The sequence below is a fragment of the Myxine glutinosa genome, chromosome 6, assembly GCF_964187855.1.
Source record: "Myxine glutinosa chromosome 6, kmMyxGlut1.1, whole genome shotgun sequence".
NCBI lineage: Eukaryota > Metazoa > Chordata > Myxini > Myxiniformes > Myxinidae > Myxine > Myxine glutinosa.
In genome coordinates, this window is record NC_136266.1 from 175,842,269 (window position 1) to 175,863,821 (window position 21,553).

At 45.3% G+C, this 21,553-nt stretch overlaps 1 protein-coding gene across 6 annotated transcripts in view; it reads right to left on the minus strand.

Moving 5' to 3' along the window:
* The window catches only part of LOC137428972 (ephrin type-B receptor 2), a 252,354-nt gene extending 239,037 nt beyond the window's left edge, over positions 1–13,317 (minus strand). For 4 of the 6 annotated variants that reach the window (XM_068118905.2, XM_078780887.1, XM_068118901.2 and 1 more), the window contains exon 1: positions 13,028–13,313. In XM_068118905.2, the coding sequence (XP_067975006.1) occupies positions 13,028–13,106 (79 nt within the window). In that variant the 5' untranslated portion in view covers positions 13,107–13,313. Of the gene's footprint in view, positions 1–13,027 lie in introns of all 6 variants that reach the window. The other 2 variants (XM_078780888.1, XM_068118902.2) reach the window with 2 other exon arrangements.
* Positions 13,318–21,553: the final 8,236 nt, after the last annotated feature.

A 21,553-nucleotide genomic window follows, 5' to 3' on the forward strand; every position in this document is an offset into this window, starting at 1 on the left:
CTAAGTCTGTACATCAGTTAAGTTAATCATAAGCACATTTAAGTCTTTTGTCTGGCTGCTTTACCAGGAGCATGGTGTTTGGTTGGCAGGTGGCACATGCCGATTACAATTTGCACAGAAATGACTGAGTTGACACAGCTTTGTAGTTCCACAATAGTTTAAAATAAAGTCCCATGGGAGATGTCGCATCAGGCCATCGTCGTGAGGAGAAGTCGTCGTACTTTGGTGATGATGCCAGTAGGCCGAAATGTGTTCATGAATTGGTCATTACTTCTCTCTATCCTTGGCATTGCTGTGACTTTGGGAGCTTAAGGCCTTGTCTTTGACATTGTGGAGAGCCACCCATGGGTGGAGGCAGCACTTAAGTACCGATGCCCATTAGGTGACGGCGCACTCAAGTTGGAATCATCATCGTAGACTCATCAGTGTCGATTGTTCAATGCTTCTCTTTGGAACCTACGTGTTTCTTTGGTGATGTAGCAAGGCTGGTCTTACACTTGTCACCCTCCTTGTCAATAATTACACTTGTCAATAAACAACTTGAGCTTTTAATTACCTCCGCCACCAAAGGTGGATGGAGGTCTTGTTTTCACCCCTGTCTGTCTGTTTGTTTGTCCGTTTGTGAACAAAATATCTCAAAAACTTGTGGACGGATTCGGACGAAATTTGGCTGAGATGTAGCGTATGTGACAAGAACGAAATTATTAGATTTTGGTGAAGATCCGGATTCGGATCCGGCTACTAGAATTTTTAAAGTAATTTTTCACCATTGGGGAGATAGGGCTAAAAACGATACATAGCAGGACATCTCAAAAAATTATGAATGCATTTGGACGAAATTTGGTGGACATGTTGGGTGTGAGACAAGGAAGAATCGATTCAGTTTTGGTGAAGATCCAGATCGGGCTACTAGAAATTTTAAAGTGATTCTTCACCATTGGGAGATAGGGCCAAAAACTATACGTAGCAGGATATCTCAAAAAGTTATGGACGGATTTGGACAAACCTTGTTGGACAAGGTGCGTGTCTCACAAGGAAGAATCGATTCAATTTTGGTGAAGATCTGGATCCGGCTACTAGAATTTTTAAAGTGATTCTTCACCATTGGGAGATAGGGCCAAAAACGATACATAGCAGGATATCTCAAAAAGTTTTGGATGGATTTGGCCGAAACTTGTTGGACAGGGTGGGTGTCTGACAAGGACGATTCTTTTCGAATGTGGTGATGATCTGGATCCGGATCCAGCTAGTAGAATGTTTTAAGTGATTCTTCACCATTGAGTGATATGGCCAACCAGGCGGAGGTATGCTCTCTACTGAGTGCCCTTCTAGTTTCAGTTGTATCAATTTTATTGCATTTAAATTTGAGTTACGATAACGAAATTTAATTGCATTTTTTATTTGAATTGTACCAATGTAATTCCCATGAACATCCGTGTAAGGGATGCTCCTATGGTTAAAGTTAATCTCAACATCACTTATTGCCACCGAAACATGGTATGGGTACGTATGGCATTGGTAGTAGAAGGTATGCATGATCACTGATTATAAATAGCCTCCAATTTCCTCGACAAATGTCCATGTCGGTTCGACGAAACAATGTTGTGAAGTCACATTTATCAAAAAGTTTCGACTTCCCTCGAACTTGCATACTCAAGCCCGGGTCATCCTATGTTCACGGCCAAAAACATGAAACTTTTGTCAACAAGTCCTTCCAGCAGTGTGATCGAATGTCACCTCCCACGGTTAAAGTAATTGCAGCGTGCTTCAGGTGGATTGAAAATTGGGAAGCGAATTTCATCTGTAGCACCTGCACACTGCGCCTCGACCTGGCTGGATTTGAAGCCTTCAACGACTGTTTACATTTGTTGTCTCTGCCACTGAATGTGGGCAGAGGTTGTATTTTCAGACCTGTCTGTCTGTCTGTCTGTGAGAGGATATCTCAAGAATTAATGGACGGATTTGGACCAAACATGGAGGACAGATTGGGCGTGTGACAACGACGAATTGATTGGAGTTTGGTGAAGATCCTGATCCGGATACGTGATTTTTATGCCTCCGCCGACAAAGTCGCTGGAGGTATTATGTTTTCGGGTTGTCCGTCCGTAATTCCTTCCGTCCGTCCGTAATTCCTTCCGTCCGTCCGTAATTCCTTCCGTCCGTCCGTACGTCCATACGGGCTAAACCTCGTTTTTCTCAGCAACCATACGTTCGATTGAGACGAAACTTTCAGGGTAGGAGTGACACCCGTGCAGAATGTCTTTTTAATAATTTTGACGTCATACGCCACGTGGTATGGCAGCCATCTTGGATTAAAAGCAAATAATTTAAAAAATTATTTCTCAGAAACTGCTGAATGGAAAAATTTGAAACTTGGCACATTGTCAAGTACTCCAAATGGGGAACAAAACCATGATAATGATGACATCATAGGTGAAGTGGTATACCAGCATAAAATGTTTTAATCGAATTCCTTATCCTAGAAATCAGAAATTGCATGCACATGATCTATGACCCATTTGTATTGAAATATGAAATGTATGATATCATAGGTCACATGGTTTGGCAGCCATATTGGATTGAAGGAAAATATTAAATAATTATATCTCTGAAACCGCTCACCCTATCGATGCAAAATTTTACGAATATCATCTAACAGCACTGTTGCATACAGGTTGAAAATGATGATATCATAGGTCGCGTGATTTGGCAGCCATCTTGGATAGAAAAACGAACCTTATCCGATCAACACAAAACTTCACAAATGTGATCCCCTACCCATACATATGCAGAGTGATGGTATCTACCCATTGTGGGACTATGGCATCTATGCGGCTGCTCGGCCATGGAAACCCATTTCATGAAGCTCCCGACGAATATTTGTTGTGCCGACGTTGCTTCCAGAGGCAGTTTGGAACTCGGTAGTGAGTGTTGCAACCGAGGCCACGCGATTTTTATGTGCTTCAGCACTCGGCGGTCCCGTTCTGTGAACTTGTGTGGCCTACAACTTCGCAGCTGAGCTGTTGTTGCTCCTAGACGTTTCCACTTCACAATAACAGCACTTACTGTTGACTGGGGCAGCTCTAACAGGGCATAAATATGACGAACTGACTTGTTGGAAAGGTGGCATCCGATGACGGTGCCACCTTGAAAGTCACTGAGCTATTCAGTACAGCCCATTCTACTGCCAATGTTTGTCTATGGAGATCGCATGGCTGTGTGCTTGATTATATATACCTGTCAGCAATGGGCGTAGCTGAAACAGCCGAATCCACTAATTAGAAGGGGTGTCCGCATACTTTTGGTCATGTAGTGTATATACAGTATATCTCTCCCCTCTCCTCCCCTCTGCTCCCCCTCGCCCCTTCCCCTCCCCCTCTCCCCTCCAATCTCCCCTCCCATCTCCCCTCATATATATATATATATATATATATATATATATATATATATATATATATATATATATACATATATATATATATATATATATATTTAGTGACATCACCACTGCATTGATCTACGTTTGGAGCATTCAGTTCCATGTATCTACTGTATCGATTACATCTAGTCAGCATCAATGTCAGTGGGCCTTAAAAAGCTGAAGCGGTTGTTGTTTTCTAAATTTTAACCCAAGCATACTCATTTGTTTGTTCGTTTTTGCACATTTCAAAACGTACGTTTTTATTGGTTAAAAAGTGACAGATTAAAAAGTGACAGACTTCTTTAAAAGTCTCATTTACGAAATGACAGATATTTTGTTATAAATGACAGATGGTTATTGAAAATGAACTTGTTTATTGAAATGTCCATAGCTTCTAATACAACAGGCTGCTAGAATAAATAACAAGGAGGCCCTCGGCGGTTCAATGATGCTCGCCAGGTAGCACAATGAGCACCACAAACGTATTGCAAGACCAAGTAGTCCTGGGCACCTTTTGACAAGCAGAAACATTGCCACTCGGTTTTAGACATAGAAACAAAAAAGCAGAATAAATCAATTATCTAACCATTGCACAACTTACACTAACCCGACCAACCAGATTCAATACTAGAAAATAAAATAAATAAATAAAAGAATAAAATTAAAAGCTAAATATTTAAGTTCACAAGATTGCCTTAAGGCAAACTCATTCACACAGTTTTGGAATTGATTGTTTGAAGTGTGTGAAGTATATTCACATCGACGAACTTAAAACAAGCATTTCTTTTCTCCATTACTTAAAACGTAAGCAAGCTCACCCTCAATTTAACAAATGCATGCCTTTTAATGAGCCTTGCCTTGCGCAGGTATTGCTGCCACGTGGGCAGACATGGTGTTTTTAGCACATGGAGTTCTGTTTGGCACGCAACGTCTGCGCCATGGAATTGCACTGATCTCCCCAGAGGAAAATCTTCTGCCCGTTACTAAATTATAAGCCACAGATTTCGATTCTGCAATGACTTCATGCTCACAGCTCACTGGTTGTGTTGAAGATCATAAAACTGCCCTAAATCCATTTTTCTGCCTTTAAAAAGACGCTTAGAAATCGAGGGATTGGTCGTCGTGCGCATGGCGCAATTTATTGCGCAGAAAAGAGCGCAATTTATTTATTGCGTGAGAAATAAAAGAAATCCTCTAATTGCAATCAATAATAATAACATACATCTTTACTGACCATTACACAACATTAGATATAAGTGTTGAGAATGATATGCAGAAGTGACCCAACATCCAGTCCAGCTCATCACCATTCGGTTAGTTCCGCTCAAACAACGGAAGAATAACATTGCAATGACCGGGTGAGGCGAGCGAATCCTGTGCTGAGCTTTCAGCAAGTACCCTGATTTCCTGGATCCACATTAAAAAGGAACGTACAAAGAAACATTGTTTCGTTTTTTTAACCTCCAGATTCGGCGACTGAAAGACATGTGCAAAGGCAAATTGATTTAAGCAGCACAGTGCAGGGATGTTATTGGCCATTAGCAAACTATTAGCGTTAATATGCCTCGGACCATTTACATGCGGTAACACAAATTGTGCACAAATGCATTCATCAATATCAACAGGTTTCACTGAGCCCGAGTATGGTGTTATTCTTCAATGTAGGAGACACATTAGTGTGAGGAAGTGAACAAATGGGGCACGAGCTGTTGGCACAGGGTTTGTGTCACACTGTCACAGTATCAAGACCTCACACTCAAGGCTTGTAGAGTTGTGTTATTGCTAATGATACGTCTCACCAGCGCCGAAACTAGTTTTAGGGTTAAACATAATGTAATAAATTTTCAATGACAAAACTCTGGGTTGTCAACAGGGCAAGTTCTGGATTTTAATGTTTACTGTTTCTCGTTTCCTCTTTTCTCCTGCCTCTGGAACAAACTCCCTCACTCTCTTCAATCCCACTCCACCCTCCAGGTCTTTAAAACAGCTTTTCACCACCATCTCTTATCTTCCCCCATCCAAAACCTTGATCTTTTCTACCCCCGCTAATTTCACCCCAATTCCACTTTTTTGAAATACCAACTTCTGTCTTGGAAGTCCTTGGTGTCCTTGTGTTTTATACTTCTCCCACCCGCCCCTCCTCCCCCCCCCACCCCTTCCCACGCCTCCTGCCCCTAAGCCCTCTCCCTCCCACACATCTCCCTGCTCTTAAATGTTGTGTGCTCTCAAGTGTTTGTGTGCTTCCCCTTCTCTTGTCTTCCGCTCCCTCTTTTTATATATTTTGTTTGTCTGGTTGATTTGTTTGTGAAGTAAATGTCACCTCTTTCACGAGCCTCGATTCAGTATACAAAAAAAAAAAAAAAAAAAAAAAAAAGAATTTCATTTTTCTCAAACTCCAATTCTTCTTTGCATAGAGGAATGCTTCATGGTGAAATAGATCGGTATTCGGTAGACAGCATACCTCCACCAGGCTGAACGGTTTACGGTTTATATCTCACTGATAGGCCAGGTCTGGATTCGGACCTGAACCAAAATCGAATCGGCTTCTTCTTGTCACTTATCCAACTCATCCACCAAGTTTCGTCATAAGCCGTCCCATACTTTTTGAAAACTCATGCTATATATCATTTTTGGCTCTTTCCTCAATAGTGAAGAATCACATATATATTTTTAAATACAGGTATCTGGATCCGGATTCAGATATTCTCCAAAATCTAATTGATTTGGCCTTGTCACACACCCAACGTGTCCACAAAGTTTCGTCCAAATATGTCCATAACGTTTTGATATATCGTGCTCTATTTCGTTGTTTTTGTCCTATCTCTCAATGGTGAAGAATCACTTTTAAAATCTCTGATCTGGATCTGGATTCGAATCTTCCCCAAAATCGATTCGATTCTTCCTCGTCACACACCCAACGTGTCCACCAAGTTTCCATCGAATCCGTCCATTACTTTTTGAGATACTGTGCTATATATATTGCTTTTTGTTCCATCTCTCAATGGTGAAGAATCACTTTAAAAATTCTGGGATCCAGATCCGGATCCGGATCTTCGTCAAAATCTAATCAATTTGTCCGTTTCACATTCCCAACCTCCCCCCCAAATTTCGGCTGAATCCATCCACAACTTATTTTGAGTTGTCGTGTTCAAAAACAGACAAACAAACAAACAAACAAACAGACAGGTGTGATAACATAACCTCCATCCACCTCCGGTGGCGGAAGTAAATATTCCTATTTCCATCTAGCTGTCCGGTGATTTAAAAAAAATTTCTGATTCTGACAGCCCTGGAACATTGGGAACATAGGCCACAAAATCAAAAAGTAATGTTTTCAGGCAGATAATATAATTGAAGAAGAGCTTGTACAAGTAATAGTCCGGTTCACTACGTTAACAAATATAATTTGGTTCAAAATTTTGTGAGATTAGCAAACCTATACATTTTTGGAATCATCAGAGCATGGAGAATCCGAAAATCAATGTTGGCATTTGCACAGACACAGATTTTGGATTTTCAAAATGGCCGCCATAAAATACATATTTTGCGCTATCTCGGCTTCCAGTCAACCTAGAAACTTAATTAAATATGCTAATCCTATGTTTTCTGGGTCAAGGAATCCAATAAAGGCCTCAAAATAGTGCTCAGGATTATAGAAAAGCAACAAACAAAGGTAATTGAAAACCATTGTCTTTATATTTGTGATAAAACTGTATTCCATAATACATGATATTGCAAGTCCTTTGAAGTTATAGGTATGGGTTTATAAAGCAAGAAAGCAGCCTTGTTAGTATCAGATTGAACTATAAGTCCTATACACAGGATCTACTCGGTCTATACCGTTCAGGAATATGCTTTTACAGATCTTCATCATTTTCCTGAGTGTCATTTTCGCAAAGGTGTTGACGCAAATGCAAACATTAATTATTGGATTCCTCGTGCTCTGAATATTCCAAAAATGTATAGTTTTGCTAATCTCCAAAATTTTTGAATGAATAAACATAGTGAACCTGACTATAAGTACGAGTATGCGACCTCCCTTCTTTTGTGACCAAACTTCCACGCAAAAAAATTTTTAAGTTCATTTATATGAAGGAAATTTTACAGATTAGAAATCATGATGACATATTTAAGGTTTTCCAATATGTCCAACAGCTCATTCATTACTCAAGGTCCAAAGTACAAAATAAATATGATCATTTTTGTTCACCAAGCTATACCATCAGTGGGAAAAAATAATCTTGCAGCAGAAGTTGTGGCACAAGGTGTATGTGACTCATCAATTGTCACCTTTTCCAATGAAGCCTTGGACACAGATATTGACAGAGCACACTTCATACAGGCCTAGTCGCAGGCTTCCCTATGTTAAAGGGCTGTCGGAATTTTTGGAAAAGAAAAAGCTTTGGAACTCTGTCTGGGCTGTGGTGCGTGGCTGGAAGGTCGAGGAATAATGCACCATCCAGGAGGCAGCGTTCGTGTCCACAAAGGTCAAATGCTTTCAAACAAGCTCTTTCCTGTCGATTGGTAACAGCTAGCAGGATCACTCCCCTCAGACAAAATGCATAAATTGGCGGCGAACCTCACCCGCAGGGGTTACTGGAATCTGGGTGGGAGTGTGGGGAGGGACTCAAAGAGTGTGAGGCACAAAATGCTCGGAAATCCAGCTTGGATGATCGCACTGTTGTTCAAAAACAAAAACCCCCTCCCCAACGTTTCGGCCAAAAATACATTATCGGTGTCTGTCCACCGAAATATGAAGCGACAAATCACTGGATTGTACATCTCATGAAAGGCGTGGGTTGGAAACTCAAAGCGCAACAGCCATGTCTGAGCACCGAGGACTCAACGTGGAAGCAGGTTTTATGGTGGGAATCGTGCGGTCGTGCACTGAGCGTAAAGAGAGAATTATGGTGGGAAAAGTGAGATGATTCTACCATGACCAGTGTTCACGGTGATTCCTGATACTTGAAGTGTCATGAGGATGAGGAGAGAATTTACTGGGTGAAGAGCCGCCGTGTCTACGCAGCACATTCATTCTAGCGGTCAAAGCACCGCATTACCAAAATAAGGACGCAAATGAACTTGTCCACTCAGCAGGACAAACTTTTAGAAGACATCTATCTTTGTATTTTTACTTTGTGTGAAGCCCATTAAGGGTCGTCGTGGGAATGTTGACCGCTCTCTGGCCGCAAGCCTGTGGTTCCCTCCGTTGGCCGGATCCGCAGACGTGCTCGGCATAGCACCGAGCGAAGCATCCTCCGAGAGAGTGAGCGATGATAAATACCGAGGAAAACGTGTTCGATTTCACCGGCATACCCAAAAACACCAGACAAGGGATTGGCCAATGCCCTACACGTACACCCCAGTGGGTTCGTCAGCATTGAACATGATAACATACAAAACCCCTGTGTCACTAATCCACTGCTACCCTTTAAAAGACAACCAGCCTTTCAAATTGCGTGCAAGAGTGCTTCTGAAGACCAGAGCAGTAACTTTTGTCCATCACATCAATGCTAGACCCGATCTGTTCGACCTAAAGCTGACATTTTGGAGGTCGATTTCACTAAGGAGTAACCAGGATGTGTGCAGTATAGACATGAGGACAAAATGCCTTCTCTGTCCGCATGCGCGATGACATATAAATAACGGTAGCTCAGGGAAGACAATGGCTACTCTAATTGGGTGTGTTTTCTGGACTGTAAAACAAGCAACAAGAACGCGACGTTACAACGTGATGTCGCATAGAGCAGACCATAAGGGATCCAAAAGGCCTGGATCCACGGGCGCCATATGGAGCACACATTGGAGCTGTCAGGGGGGATTCAGGCAGGGAACGACTGTTGGACAGAAGGTGCCTATTTAACTACAGATAAAGAATGAGAGAAAGAAAACAAAGAGGGAATGCAAAGGACTAAGTTTCCGCTTGGTTATCATGAAGATTTTATCACATTTCCTGCAACTCTGTGTCCTCCACACATGGTAACATCAGGGTAATAAGAAAAACCCATCTGACACTCAGTTATCCTTTAGATTCTGGTTCAAGCACTGATGCTGCTGATGTAGCAGACATCCCTTTGAGCTCTCTGGTCTGACTTCGATCATCGACACGAATATAAACTGTTACACTGTCATTTTTGTCGACAGAGCATAACATCAAAAAGTGTGCTATAAGTCGGTTGGGATGCAAATTCAGGGAACTGTCTGCTGGTGGTGGATACTGAAGATCTTTTGGCCTTAAACCGAGTAAGTTAACATCAGGATCCTAGCCAAATTCCAAATTTAGCCTCCAACTGGCGGTCCGGCTCATGCCGTTTGTCGTGTCGAGAAGATCCTCTAGGAACTCTCAGTGCAACAAAGGAATGGCAACCTCCCGCAAGAAGATTGCATGCCATATACGATGGCCACTCCATCTCCCATTAAACAGAAATAGCCAGTATGAAGAGGCCCAGACATGACACACACACACGCACTACAACCACCAGCAACTGGAGGCAAAGATTGACGAGTATACCTTGAACGTTCCAACCCATCTTGAACACAATTGGTGTTTCTCCTGAAAAGTGCTACAGTAAAAGGTACGGCAGGAACTCCTGCGGAATCGTAAATGCCACGTCGGGAATTTCTGAGCTGGCTATCCATCCTCATCGTCCAGTTTTACAATGCAGGTAATGCCTTCTCGATTTTCCATCCATGAATCCTCGGAGCAAACCGGCAAAGCACTGCAGGCAATCAATGTTGCTCAAAAGTTGCTGGATAACAATCTCGGCAATATTTCATAAACTAAAGGCAATTACATATATATATATATATATATATATATATATATATATATATATATATATATATATATATATGTATATATGTATGTGTATATATATATATATATATATATATATATATATATATATATATATATATACATATATACATATATATATATATATATATATATATATATATATATATATATTATATATATATATATATATATATATATATATATATATATATATAGTCACAGGTCTTCACCACCTCAATGCCTCATGGCTTCACAGACCTTGTTTTTCAATTTCTTATATATTTGAAGAAGAAGAAGACGTTTTGGTCACAAATATACATACATACATACATAACCATATACCTATGCTCCATTATAATAAGATAACGTAACAAAATTATATATATTTTTTAAAAATTGGTTTAACAGCCAAATGTGAGATAAGGATTGTCCGAGTTCATTTCAAATTTGAATACGTTTAACAAAGAAAGAGAAAGTAAAAATGTTTGTAGGTGAAAGGGGTTTGAGCTCGGAATGGATCTCGGACTTGTTGGGGCTGATCTGCCTAAACCCGGACAAAGCCCAGTCAAGCGAAGCCTTTCTCAGCGACAAAAGGCAAGCGGGGCTTGATGGGGGAATCGACTCGAAATAAATCAAAATCTCACGTTAGCAGCGATCGTCGCCAACATCGCGGAGGGGTAGGGGTGATGTTGGATAGGGGATTGTGGGGGGTGATGATCGGATACACCATTTGAATCACAAATTCATACATGAGCCTATCGTGTTTAAAATGTTAACCATCATGGGTCCGCCATCACCATCCGGGGGTCGTGTAATCGCAGACGATGATGTGAATGGTCTTGTGAACGGCAGGTCGGTTTTTTTCTGTTGTTTAACAACGTTCGGCCACGTTGGGTGTGCAGACCATGGTCCACTCCGCCATTAACGTGAATCATTTCACGAACGATCATCACGTGGCGACCCATTAACATCAGGGAATATTATATGTCAGGAACGGGGTTAAATGGCGGTGTCCTCGATACCAGGACAACCTGAGGTCTGCTCATTGGAGTGGGAGCGAATGAGGGAGAGATGACAAGACCGAGCCCGAGCTATTCTGACCGCGACCAAAATGACCCACGATCGTTCTAGTAGCCAGAACTTCCAGTAGCCATTACACAGGAATGTTCGCGTCTCAAAAATGCCGACTCCTCACTGCACACGAGACGGCTTTGCTGAGCGAGACGACCTCTCGAGCGGACAAGACCGCAGCGAGACGACCCCTCGGGCGGACAGGGACCAGAGCGAGATGACCTCTCGAGCGGACAATACCGCAGCGAGACGACCCCTCGGGCGGACAGGGACCAGGGAGACACGACCCCTCAAGCGGACAGGGACCAGAGCGAGACGACCCCTCGAGCGGACAGGGGCCAGAGCGAGACGACCCCTCGAGCGGACAGGGACCAGAGCGAGACGACCCCTCGAGCGGACAAGACCGCAGCGAGACGACCCCTCGGGCGGACAGGGACCAGAGCGAGACGACCCCTCGAGCGGACAAGACCGCAGCGAGACGATCCCTCGGGCGAACAGGGACCAGAGCGAGACGACCCCTCGAGCGGACAGGGACCAGAGCGAGACGACCCCTCGAGCGGACAAGACCGCAGCGAGATGACCCCTCGGGCGGACAGGGACCAGAGGGAGACGACCCCTCCAGCGGACAGGGACCGGAGCGAGACGACCCCTCGAGCGGACAGGGACCGTAGCGACACGACCCCTCGAGCGGACAGGGACCAGAGCGAGACGACCCCTCGAGCAGACAGGGACCAGAGCAAGACGACCCCTCGAGCAGACAGGGACCGAAGCGACACGACCCCTCGAGCAGACAGGGACCGGAGCGACACGACCCCTCGAGCAGACAGTGACCGGAGCGACACGAACACTCGAGCAGACAGGGACCGGGGCGACACGACCCCCCGAGCGGACACGACCGGAGCGAGACGACCCCTTGAGCGGACACGACCAGACCAATACGACCCATCGAGCGGACAGGGGCCAGAGCGAGACGACCTCTCGAACGGACAGGGACCGGAGCGACACGACCCCTCGAGCAGACAGGGACCGGAGCGACACGACCCCTCGAGCGGACAGGGACCGGAGCGACACGATCCCTCGAGCTGACAGGGACCGGAGCGACACGACCCCTCGAGCAGACAGGGACCGGAGCGACACGACCTCTCGAGCAGACAGAGACCGGAGCGACACGACCCCTCGAGCAGACAGGGACCGGAGCGACACGACTCCTCGAGCGGACACGACCAGAGCGAGACGACCTCCCGAGCAGACAGGGACCAGAGCGACACGACCCCTCGAGCAGACAGGGACCGGAGCGACACAACTCCTCGAGCGGACACGACCAGAGCGAGACGACCTCCCGAGCAGACAGGGACCAGAGCGAGACAACCCTTCGAGCGGACAGACTATCTCGGACGCTTCTCTTGAACTACGAGACATAACGAGAGTATAGAATAATCATGACGAGACATTCAAACGGTTGCTCTCCCCTCCCCCCCCCCTCCCCTCCTCTCCATCCCTGGTCCCCGAGCCCGAGGCAAAGACTCCTCTTCGAGTTGACCCCGATCTGAGTGGACACAGAGATCCTTGAGTTCCAAGTGCTGGACAAAGACCCGAACGAGCGCATCGTTTTGGGGGAGGGAGCGTCACACCGAAGATGTTTCGAAATGCGAGTTAGACGCATGAACAAAAAAACGACTAAAAGGTCTTTGAACCCTTCGGAACCCGTGTCCCGTGTCCCGTGTCCCCTTCCTTACCTTCGAGTGCGCACACGGCCAGGGTGCAGGTTAAAACCCAAAGGATCGGCTCTGCGGTCCCTTTCCGCTGAGCCATCATCCCCGGGGAAGGGGAAGGGGGCAGGTGGCGGAGTCTCCACCAAAGTGCGCTCCTGAGTCTTGGGATGGAGGACGTATTCACAGGAAAAGGTGAAAACCCGTGAAGCTCCTGTTGCTGCGGTTGTTCAAGAGTTCAATGCTCGGCGTGAGCAAGCGGGATCCAAGTGCTCAGCGCGACAGGTCCATCGCATCCGAAATCGAGATCTGTGCGCAACTCCAGAGGTACGCGCTTGAGCGGCCCGGCAAACGTGGGGCGGAGCTTAGGCGTGGGCGGGATTGGGGCAGGGCCGAGGGCGGGGCTAGGGCGGGGACACGTGAAGCGCTCTCCTACGAACTGAGCGTGCGCGTCCGAGTACAAGCTCTGCTTGTCTGCGAGAGACAATAGCCGAGCGAGCGCCGCCAGGCAGACGAAGCCATTTTAGTTGTACTCGCGCAGTTACGAATGAAGACGATTTACATGGAGTTACATGAGGTGGGCGGGGCCATGCTCGGTGCTTGGTGCTCGGTGCTGATTAAACAAACTTGTCTGAAAGGGTAATAAGGAGTTAAGATGCTGATTGGGAAGGGATTACGAGTCATTAACAGTGGAACAGCGCTCGTAGTACCGGGATGGGGCTTCGGCTCCATTTGCCTTGGGGATTATCAACGGTCGTGGGGGTTTTGCCCGTTGGGGGGGAAAGAGGGTTCACAAAACGCCCCAAATGAACAAAACCCCCGCGCATTGCGTCGCAAACCTCCGTGAAAACGTGAACATTTCCTCTTGATTCGAATCACGAATCGACATTTTGTTTTTAAGATATTTTGTTTGAGGCTTCGCCCGACCCTTATAAGGAAGTCCTGGTGTACCGCTTCACCTCCTCGTGGGCAAAGCCGCAACCGCAACTCCGCAAGGGAACCATTCGCTCCCGAAGGGTCCCAACGGGCTCCGCACGGCATGGGAACCGCGTCGGCTCCTCCTCCCTCCTCCCCCTCCTCACGCCCTCTCTCGCTTCTCTTTTCTCCTTTTCTTTACTCGCATCGCCTCCTCTCTCCCGCCCTCCCTCGGCGCAGCTCGTGCGGACGATGGGGGGAATCCGGCCGGGATCGCCCTGCGCGCTCTGTCCTGGCGGCCGCCTGTGAATGATTTGCGAGACGAATCGATTGTGATGGACTAATTGCGCGTTCCGAGTGGCGGCTCCGCCGGTCCGGTCACCGTTTGGTGAGCACCTTCCCTGATCTCCGCACCAATAACAACTCCGATATCCGTACCAGGCACCACTCCGATATCAACACCAAGCACCACTCAGATATCCGCACCACTCCGATACCCGCACCAAGCACCACTCCGATATCAACACCAAGCACCACTCAGATATCCACACCACTCTGATACCCGCACCAAGCACCACTCAGATATCCGCACCAAGCACCACTCAGATACCAGCACCAAGCACCACTCAGATATCCGCACCAAGCACCACTAGTATCCCCACACCAAGCACCATACAGATAACCGCACAAACACCACTCGGATATCCGCATCAAGCACCACGGATCCTTGCACCAAGCACCACTCCGATATACGCACCAAGCACCACTCCATCAGCACCAAGCACCACTCAGTTATCCGCACCACTCTGATACCCGCACCAAGCACCACTCTGATACCCGCACCAAGCACCACTCGGATCCCCGCACCAAGCACCAATCGGATCCCCGCACCAAGCACCACTCGGATCCCCGCACCAAGCACCACTCGGATGCCCGCACCAAGCACCACTCGGATCCCCGCACCAAGCACCACTCGGATCCCCGCACCAAGCACCACTCGGATTCCCGCACCCTGTTCTCTGTCTCTCTACGCGCATTAATGCCGATCTCACGTGATCCCAAAAGATTCCTTCCACACTTCGGGACATCCCGTTGAAGATCCTATGGGGGCCATAAATAAGTACAAGGTGCTTGTATTGAGGTTGGCACTTTTACTCGAATTGTACGGACGATGTAAAGTGGAAGGTGCACATCAAGACAGTGACATCCCAGGTAGCCGATTTGCCAGCAGTCCCCACACGCCACACCAATCCAGATTCGGGCCGGCATCGTTGGCTACCTGGGATAAATTTGAACGTGCGATTCTAAACGACTGGAGAAGGTATTCACGAGAATGTATTCGCACACGTACCACTGTACCAGTACCGACATTTTGACGTTGTGCGTTAATTCAAAGTTCGTCCGACTTGGTCCATCTCCCGAGCCACGTGACGAGATTCTCTCTCCCACGACCACCTATCCCCTCCCCCCACGACTCCCAATCTCTCCCCACCCCCGCATTCCGCATCGTTTCTCCTTCGTCCAGGAATGGTCCCGTATGGAGAACAAGCATCGTGGAGGCGGAAGGTCCTGAAGAAGGGGTTCTGGAGCGTCTAACGCGGTCTACATCGCCCCCTTGTGGCAGGTGCTCTGATCTGGTCGTGGGGTGAAAATTCCGCGGCCAACAGCGACCCCTGGGGTCCGTTTGGGATATTAATTCGATTTGCGCTCACAGATCAAATCTACCTCCCAACCTGCGCCTGCAAACCCCATTTACTGTTCCTTTCACCATGGCAATGCCCCCCCCCCCCCCTCCCTCCATTGCTTGCTTCCACATCCAGCCTCAGGATAGGAGGCCTCGTACTGTCAATGATACGGACAATGATACACAGAATTATACGCTCAATGATACACATAATGATACGCACCATGATAGGGACAATGATACACACAATGATACGCACAATGATATGCACAATGATACCCACAATGATACCCACAATGATACACACAATTATACGCTCAATGATACACACAATGATACGCACAATGATACCCACAATGATACACAGAATTATACGCTCAATGATACACACAATGATACGCACAATGATAGGGACAATGATACATACAATGATACCCACAATGATACACAGAATTATACGCTCAATGATACACACAATGATACGCACAATGATAGGGACAATGATACATACAATGATACCCACAATGATACGCACAATGATACGCACAATGATACGCACAATGATACCCACAATGATACCCACAATGATACCCACAATGATACACAGAATTATACGCTCAATGATACACACAATGATACGCACAATGATACGCACAATGATACCCACAATGATACCCACAATGATACACAGAATTATACGCTCAATGATACACACAATGATACGCACAATGATAGGGACAATGATACATACAATGATATCCACAATGATATCCACAATGATATCCACAATGATATGCACAATGACATGCACAATGATATGCTCAATGATACAGACAATGATATCCACAATGATATCCACAATGATATCCACAATGATATCCACAATGACATGCACAATGACATGCACAATGATACGCACAATGATACAGACAATGATATCCACAATGATATCCACAATGATATCCACAATGATATCCACAATGACATGCACAATGATACGCACAATGACACAGACAATGATACAGACGATGATATCCACAGTGATATGCACAATGATATGCACAATGATACAGACAATGATACAGACACTGATACAGACAATGATACAGACAATGATACAGACAATGATACACACAAAGATATCCACAGTGATATGCACAATGATATGCACAATGATATGCATAATGATACAGACAATAATACAGACAATGATACAGACAATTATATCCACAATGATTTGAATAATGATGTGGACAATGATACAGACAATGACATGTACAATGATATGCACAATGACATCTACAATGATACGCACAACGACACAGACAATGATACAGACGATGATATCCACAATGATATGCACAATGATACAGACAAGGATACAGACAATTATACAGACAATGATACAGACAATGATAAACACAAAGATATCCACAATGATATGCACAATGATATGCACAATGATATGCACAATGATACAGACAATGATACAGACAATGATACAGACAATGATATCCACAATGACATACATAATGATATGGACAATGATACAGACAATGACATGCACAATGATACACATAATGATACAGACAATGATATCCACAATGATACGCACAATGATACGCACAATGATATGCACAATGATACGCACAATGATACAGACAATGATACAGAGAATGATAGACAATGATATCCACAATGATATCCACAATGATATGCACAATGATACGCACAATGATACAGACAATGATACAGAGAATGATAGACAATGATATCCACAATGATATCCACAATGATATGCACAATGATACGCACAATGATACAGACAATGATATGCACAATGATATGCACAATGCTATGCACAATGATATGCACAATGATACAGACAATGATACAGACAATTTTATACACAATGATACGCATAATGATACAGACAATGATACAGACAATGATACGGACAATGATACAGACAATGATATGCACAATGATACACTGATACAGACAATGATACAGACAATGTGATACACAATGATATGCATAATGATACAGACAATGATACAGACAATGATATCCACAATGATATGCACAATGATACACACAATGATATGGACAATGACACAGACAATGATATGCACAATGATACACTGATACAGACAATGATACAGACAATGTGATACACAATGATATGCATAATGATACAGACAATGATACAGACAATGGTATGCACAATGATATGCAGAATGATAGAGACAATGTTATACACAAGGATATGCATAATGATACGCACAATGAATAGCTTAATGATACAGACAATGATACAGACAATGATATGCACAATGATATGCACAATGATATGCACAATGATATGCACAATGATATGCCCAATGATACACACATTGATTCGCACATATACACAATGATACACAATCTTTGGCCCAGGAGGAGACCATTGGGGCCATCATGTCTGCGCTGCACCATCAAGGTGAAAGCAACCTACCATCCACTCAATCCAATATCTCCATACCCCTCCATCTCCAGTGTATCCAGGTGCCTATATAAATCCCAATTGAACGTATCCACCCCTTCGCTGCACCTCCTTTCCTGGGAGACCATTCCATTCATTAACCACTCTCCAACTGAAAGACCCTGACCTAAAAGCTGTCCAAAATCTCATCTTATTTACCCCCAAATGTGGCCCCTGGTCCAAATTCTGCTGAAAATATTTCACTGCACCGATCTTGCCCCCACATTTCATTATCTCTTTAGGACCTAAACGTCACGACCTCTTTAGATCATGCGCGACCTTGGCTGCCCTGGCAAAGCCAGCGACAAATCCGACACCGTGTCGTAGGTACTCGTATCCCCACCCGGAGCAACTCCAACAAGGGGTTGTGCAAGCAACTTGTCCAAGTGTCGTTTTGTGTCCATCTTAGACCCCCATTATACCTGGTCTAGTCCAGGTATCAGTCTCGCACAGATGAGGCGAAAACAAAACCGCATTTCATTTCTGCCAATCCCCGGGCTCCGCCATCAGGTGCACCTGCACCTGCACATGCGCGCGATGGATATGAACACGCGCTGCGCACGCACAAACATTGCCCGGGATGCGAATGGGCTCATAGCAGGGTTCGGACCCAAATCGTAAATCACAGACAGAAAGAAAACGACTTCCCCAAGGAGACTTTGCAGCTACAAACAAAGTAAGCGCCATCGTCGAAGCGAGAAGGTTTGCAAATGGTGAAAGTTTGCAAACAACGCCGACGGGATTCGAAACACACACGTCTCGGTGTGTGAGCGAATTATTGCGCATGCATTCTCATAGAATGATGCCATCTCGAAGAACAAACAAATCTCCAAAAAACTTGGGGAGAGCAATTAGCAAGGCGAATGTTTCCACCTGTCTGCCATCGTGCTTCGTGACGCAACAACGAGAAATTGCGCCATGGAATTAATTTGGCTTTTCCTGCTTTGAGCAGGTTTAAGGAATTGGTTCGATCTGTCTGCCCACAAACGTCAGGTTCGGATCGACGAGCAACTTCGATTGAACTTTGTATTTTGAACATGAATCGGAAAAGAAACCTGGAGTTTAGGAGTACTGCCAATTCCGCGCCCGATGAAAACCGGCCTTGGACGGATATCCGGTCGGTCTTTACTCCGGGGCGAGGGAGCCGGAAATTGGCGGTACTTTTTGGCGCGCGCGGGATGGACCAAAGTGCTTACCTGCACGGAGGAAAGCCACGGGGTTTTATTCGAAACCCAACACCATGGAAACGAGACACGACAAACGAAATGCAACAATAATAATGGTTTCATAACAGTTAAGCACGGAATGAAAATGAAAGGTAAATCTAATATCCTAATTGAGGTACCTCCACACGCAGACTCAAAAACAGAGGGGAATGATTCAAGGAAATAAAATCAAGTTTTAAACCGGCTGGTACTCAGCTTTGGTGCACAACGAGGACTTTGAGTAGATCAGTGGTCGTTGAACCCGAATCATCATGTGGGAAGCGCACAAGGTGGTGCAGAGACCTCCTCAATCTCCGAAGACCACCACAGTCAACAATACCCCCTCCAACGTTGCAAGGGTTCTCTGAGCTCCAAACCGTCCTCCCCAAAAAGCGCACATGAGCCAGCCACGGCCGAGAGCCAGAGTCAAAAGCATCCGCCCACCATGAAGCCAGCAAGAGAGAGAGAGATTCTTCCTCCTCCATTCTCGGAGTCCCTCGATGACGTCAACCTGACCAATCCTGAAACTCATGGCCCAGCTCTTTCTAGAGGTGGGGCTTTGTTGCCGATTGGCAAATGTTTTGGGTCCTGTCGGCAGTGGCGGGGCGGGGTTTAGCCCGATCGGGAATGTTTGAGTTTCTGTCGGTATTTATGTTGGTAGTTGTGGTTTAATGGAGTGCTCGTTGTTCATTGTTGTTGTTGTAATTGTTAAGATGTGGGTTTTCATGGCTGGCTTGTTATAATAGTAAAAACATAGGAAAATACAGGAGGCCATCACCTACTGGGACAAACTAATCTTAACCCTACCGAGTTTACACACGCCCCACCCCCCGCATGAAGACACATAAACGATCTTAATCTCAGTTTTTCTCCTTACATACATCGAGATTGGCTTCCTACTCACACACGGTCCATGCTAATACTACACAATCCTATCTGCACTAGGGTATTTCATCCTCTACCCCCACAAACGTAATAGTACTTTGGCTATGAATTTATCCCAATCGCGCATGCGCAGAGAGCAGCGAGATGATTATTATTTATTTATTATTTTGCATACAGAGGCAAGGCTCGAAGAAGATCTAGAACACAGAACTCATCAGGCTGCGATATAACAAAAGGAACAGCATAAAAGTGAGGGCAAATAAAAGGGAGGGCAAATAGCAGGGCCGACGTAGAAATTAGACGGTGACGGACAACAAGGTATATGGGTAACGGAGAACGCAAGGGGTGGATAAGATGGATGTAGAAGCAAAGTTTTGGGAAAGGTTGGGGTTTTTAACAGTTGTCGAAAGGATCATGGTTTTGGATTTTGGATGGGGGACTATCTGAGATGGTGGTGAACTGCTGTCTTTAAGATCTGGAGCGAAGAAAGAGATTGAAGCGGATGTGAAAGTTAGTTCCACAGGTGAGACAAAAGAGGAACAAATGATTGGAGGTGAGCAGTAATTCTCGATTCTTGGAATTTATTGAGGAGGTGGTTGCCAGGTTGGGGGGAAAAGCACAGAGAGGGCAGAGGGTACAAAACCAGCACGTAGGTGGAAGCAGACAGAGAGGCCATCGGCGATGGCGGAGTGACAGACCCACAGACTCGGCTTCATCGTGGGAGATTCCAATGATCTTGAAGGTTATGGTTTCCATGGTGTCAAGTTGAGATAGGTGTGAGGCAGGGGCGCCAGCCCAGAGGGGAGAGCAGTACTCCATCAAGCTGCGGATAAAAGCCTTGTAGGTGGGACACCTTGGAGCAGCAATCGTTTTACTCTGTCTACCTTCTGGCAGTCAAACAATCGTGAAGTTCATTCCAAACAGGAAACGTACTGTTTTTAGCAAAGTCATAAAGGACACAAACAACAGGCACGAATACTTCATGCAACGTGTTAAATAAGGTGGTGTAAAAGACGGCAGTAAACCCCAGAAATGGCGGTGTACCTCCTAATTTTTTGATTTTATTCCTACAACCTAAAAATGTTTATTTCATTTAAATTTCATTATACATTTTAACACTATAGAACACAAAGCGTCTTTTTTTCATTTTCAAAACCCTTCCGTTTAGCAGTACTTACACAAAATATTACGGGTATTTTACATCATCTCGACCAAGGAGCTCTGATGGTTTGGGTTTACAATAATAATATACCCCCATGATCCCCACACTATATGCAAAGTTTAACAATGACCTGGCCCAGAATACACCTGAGGGATCTCTCTGAGACTATACACCTGTA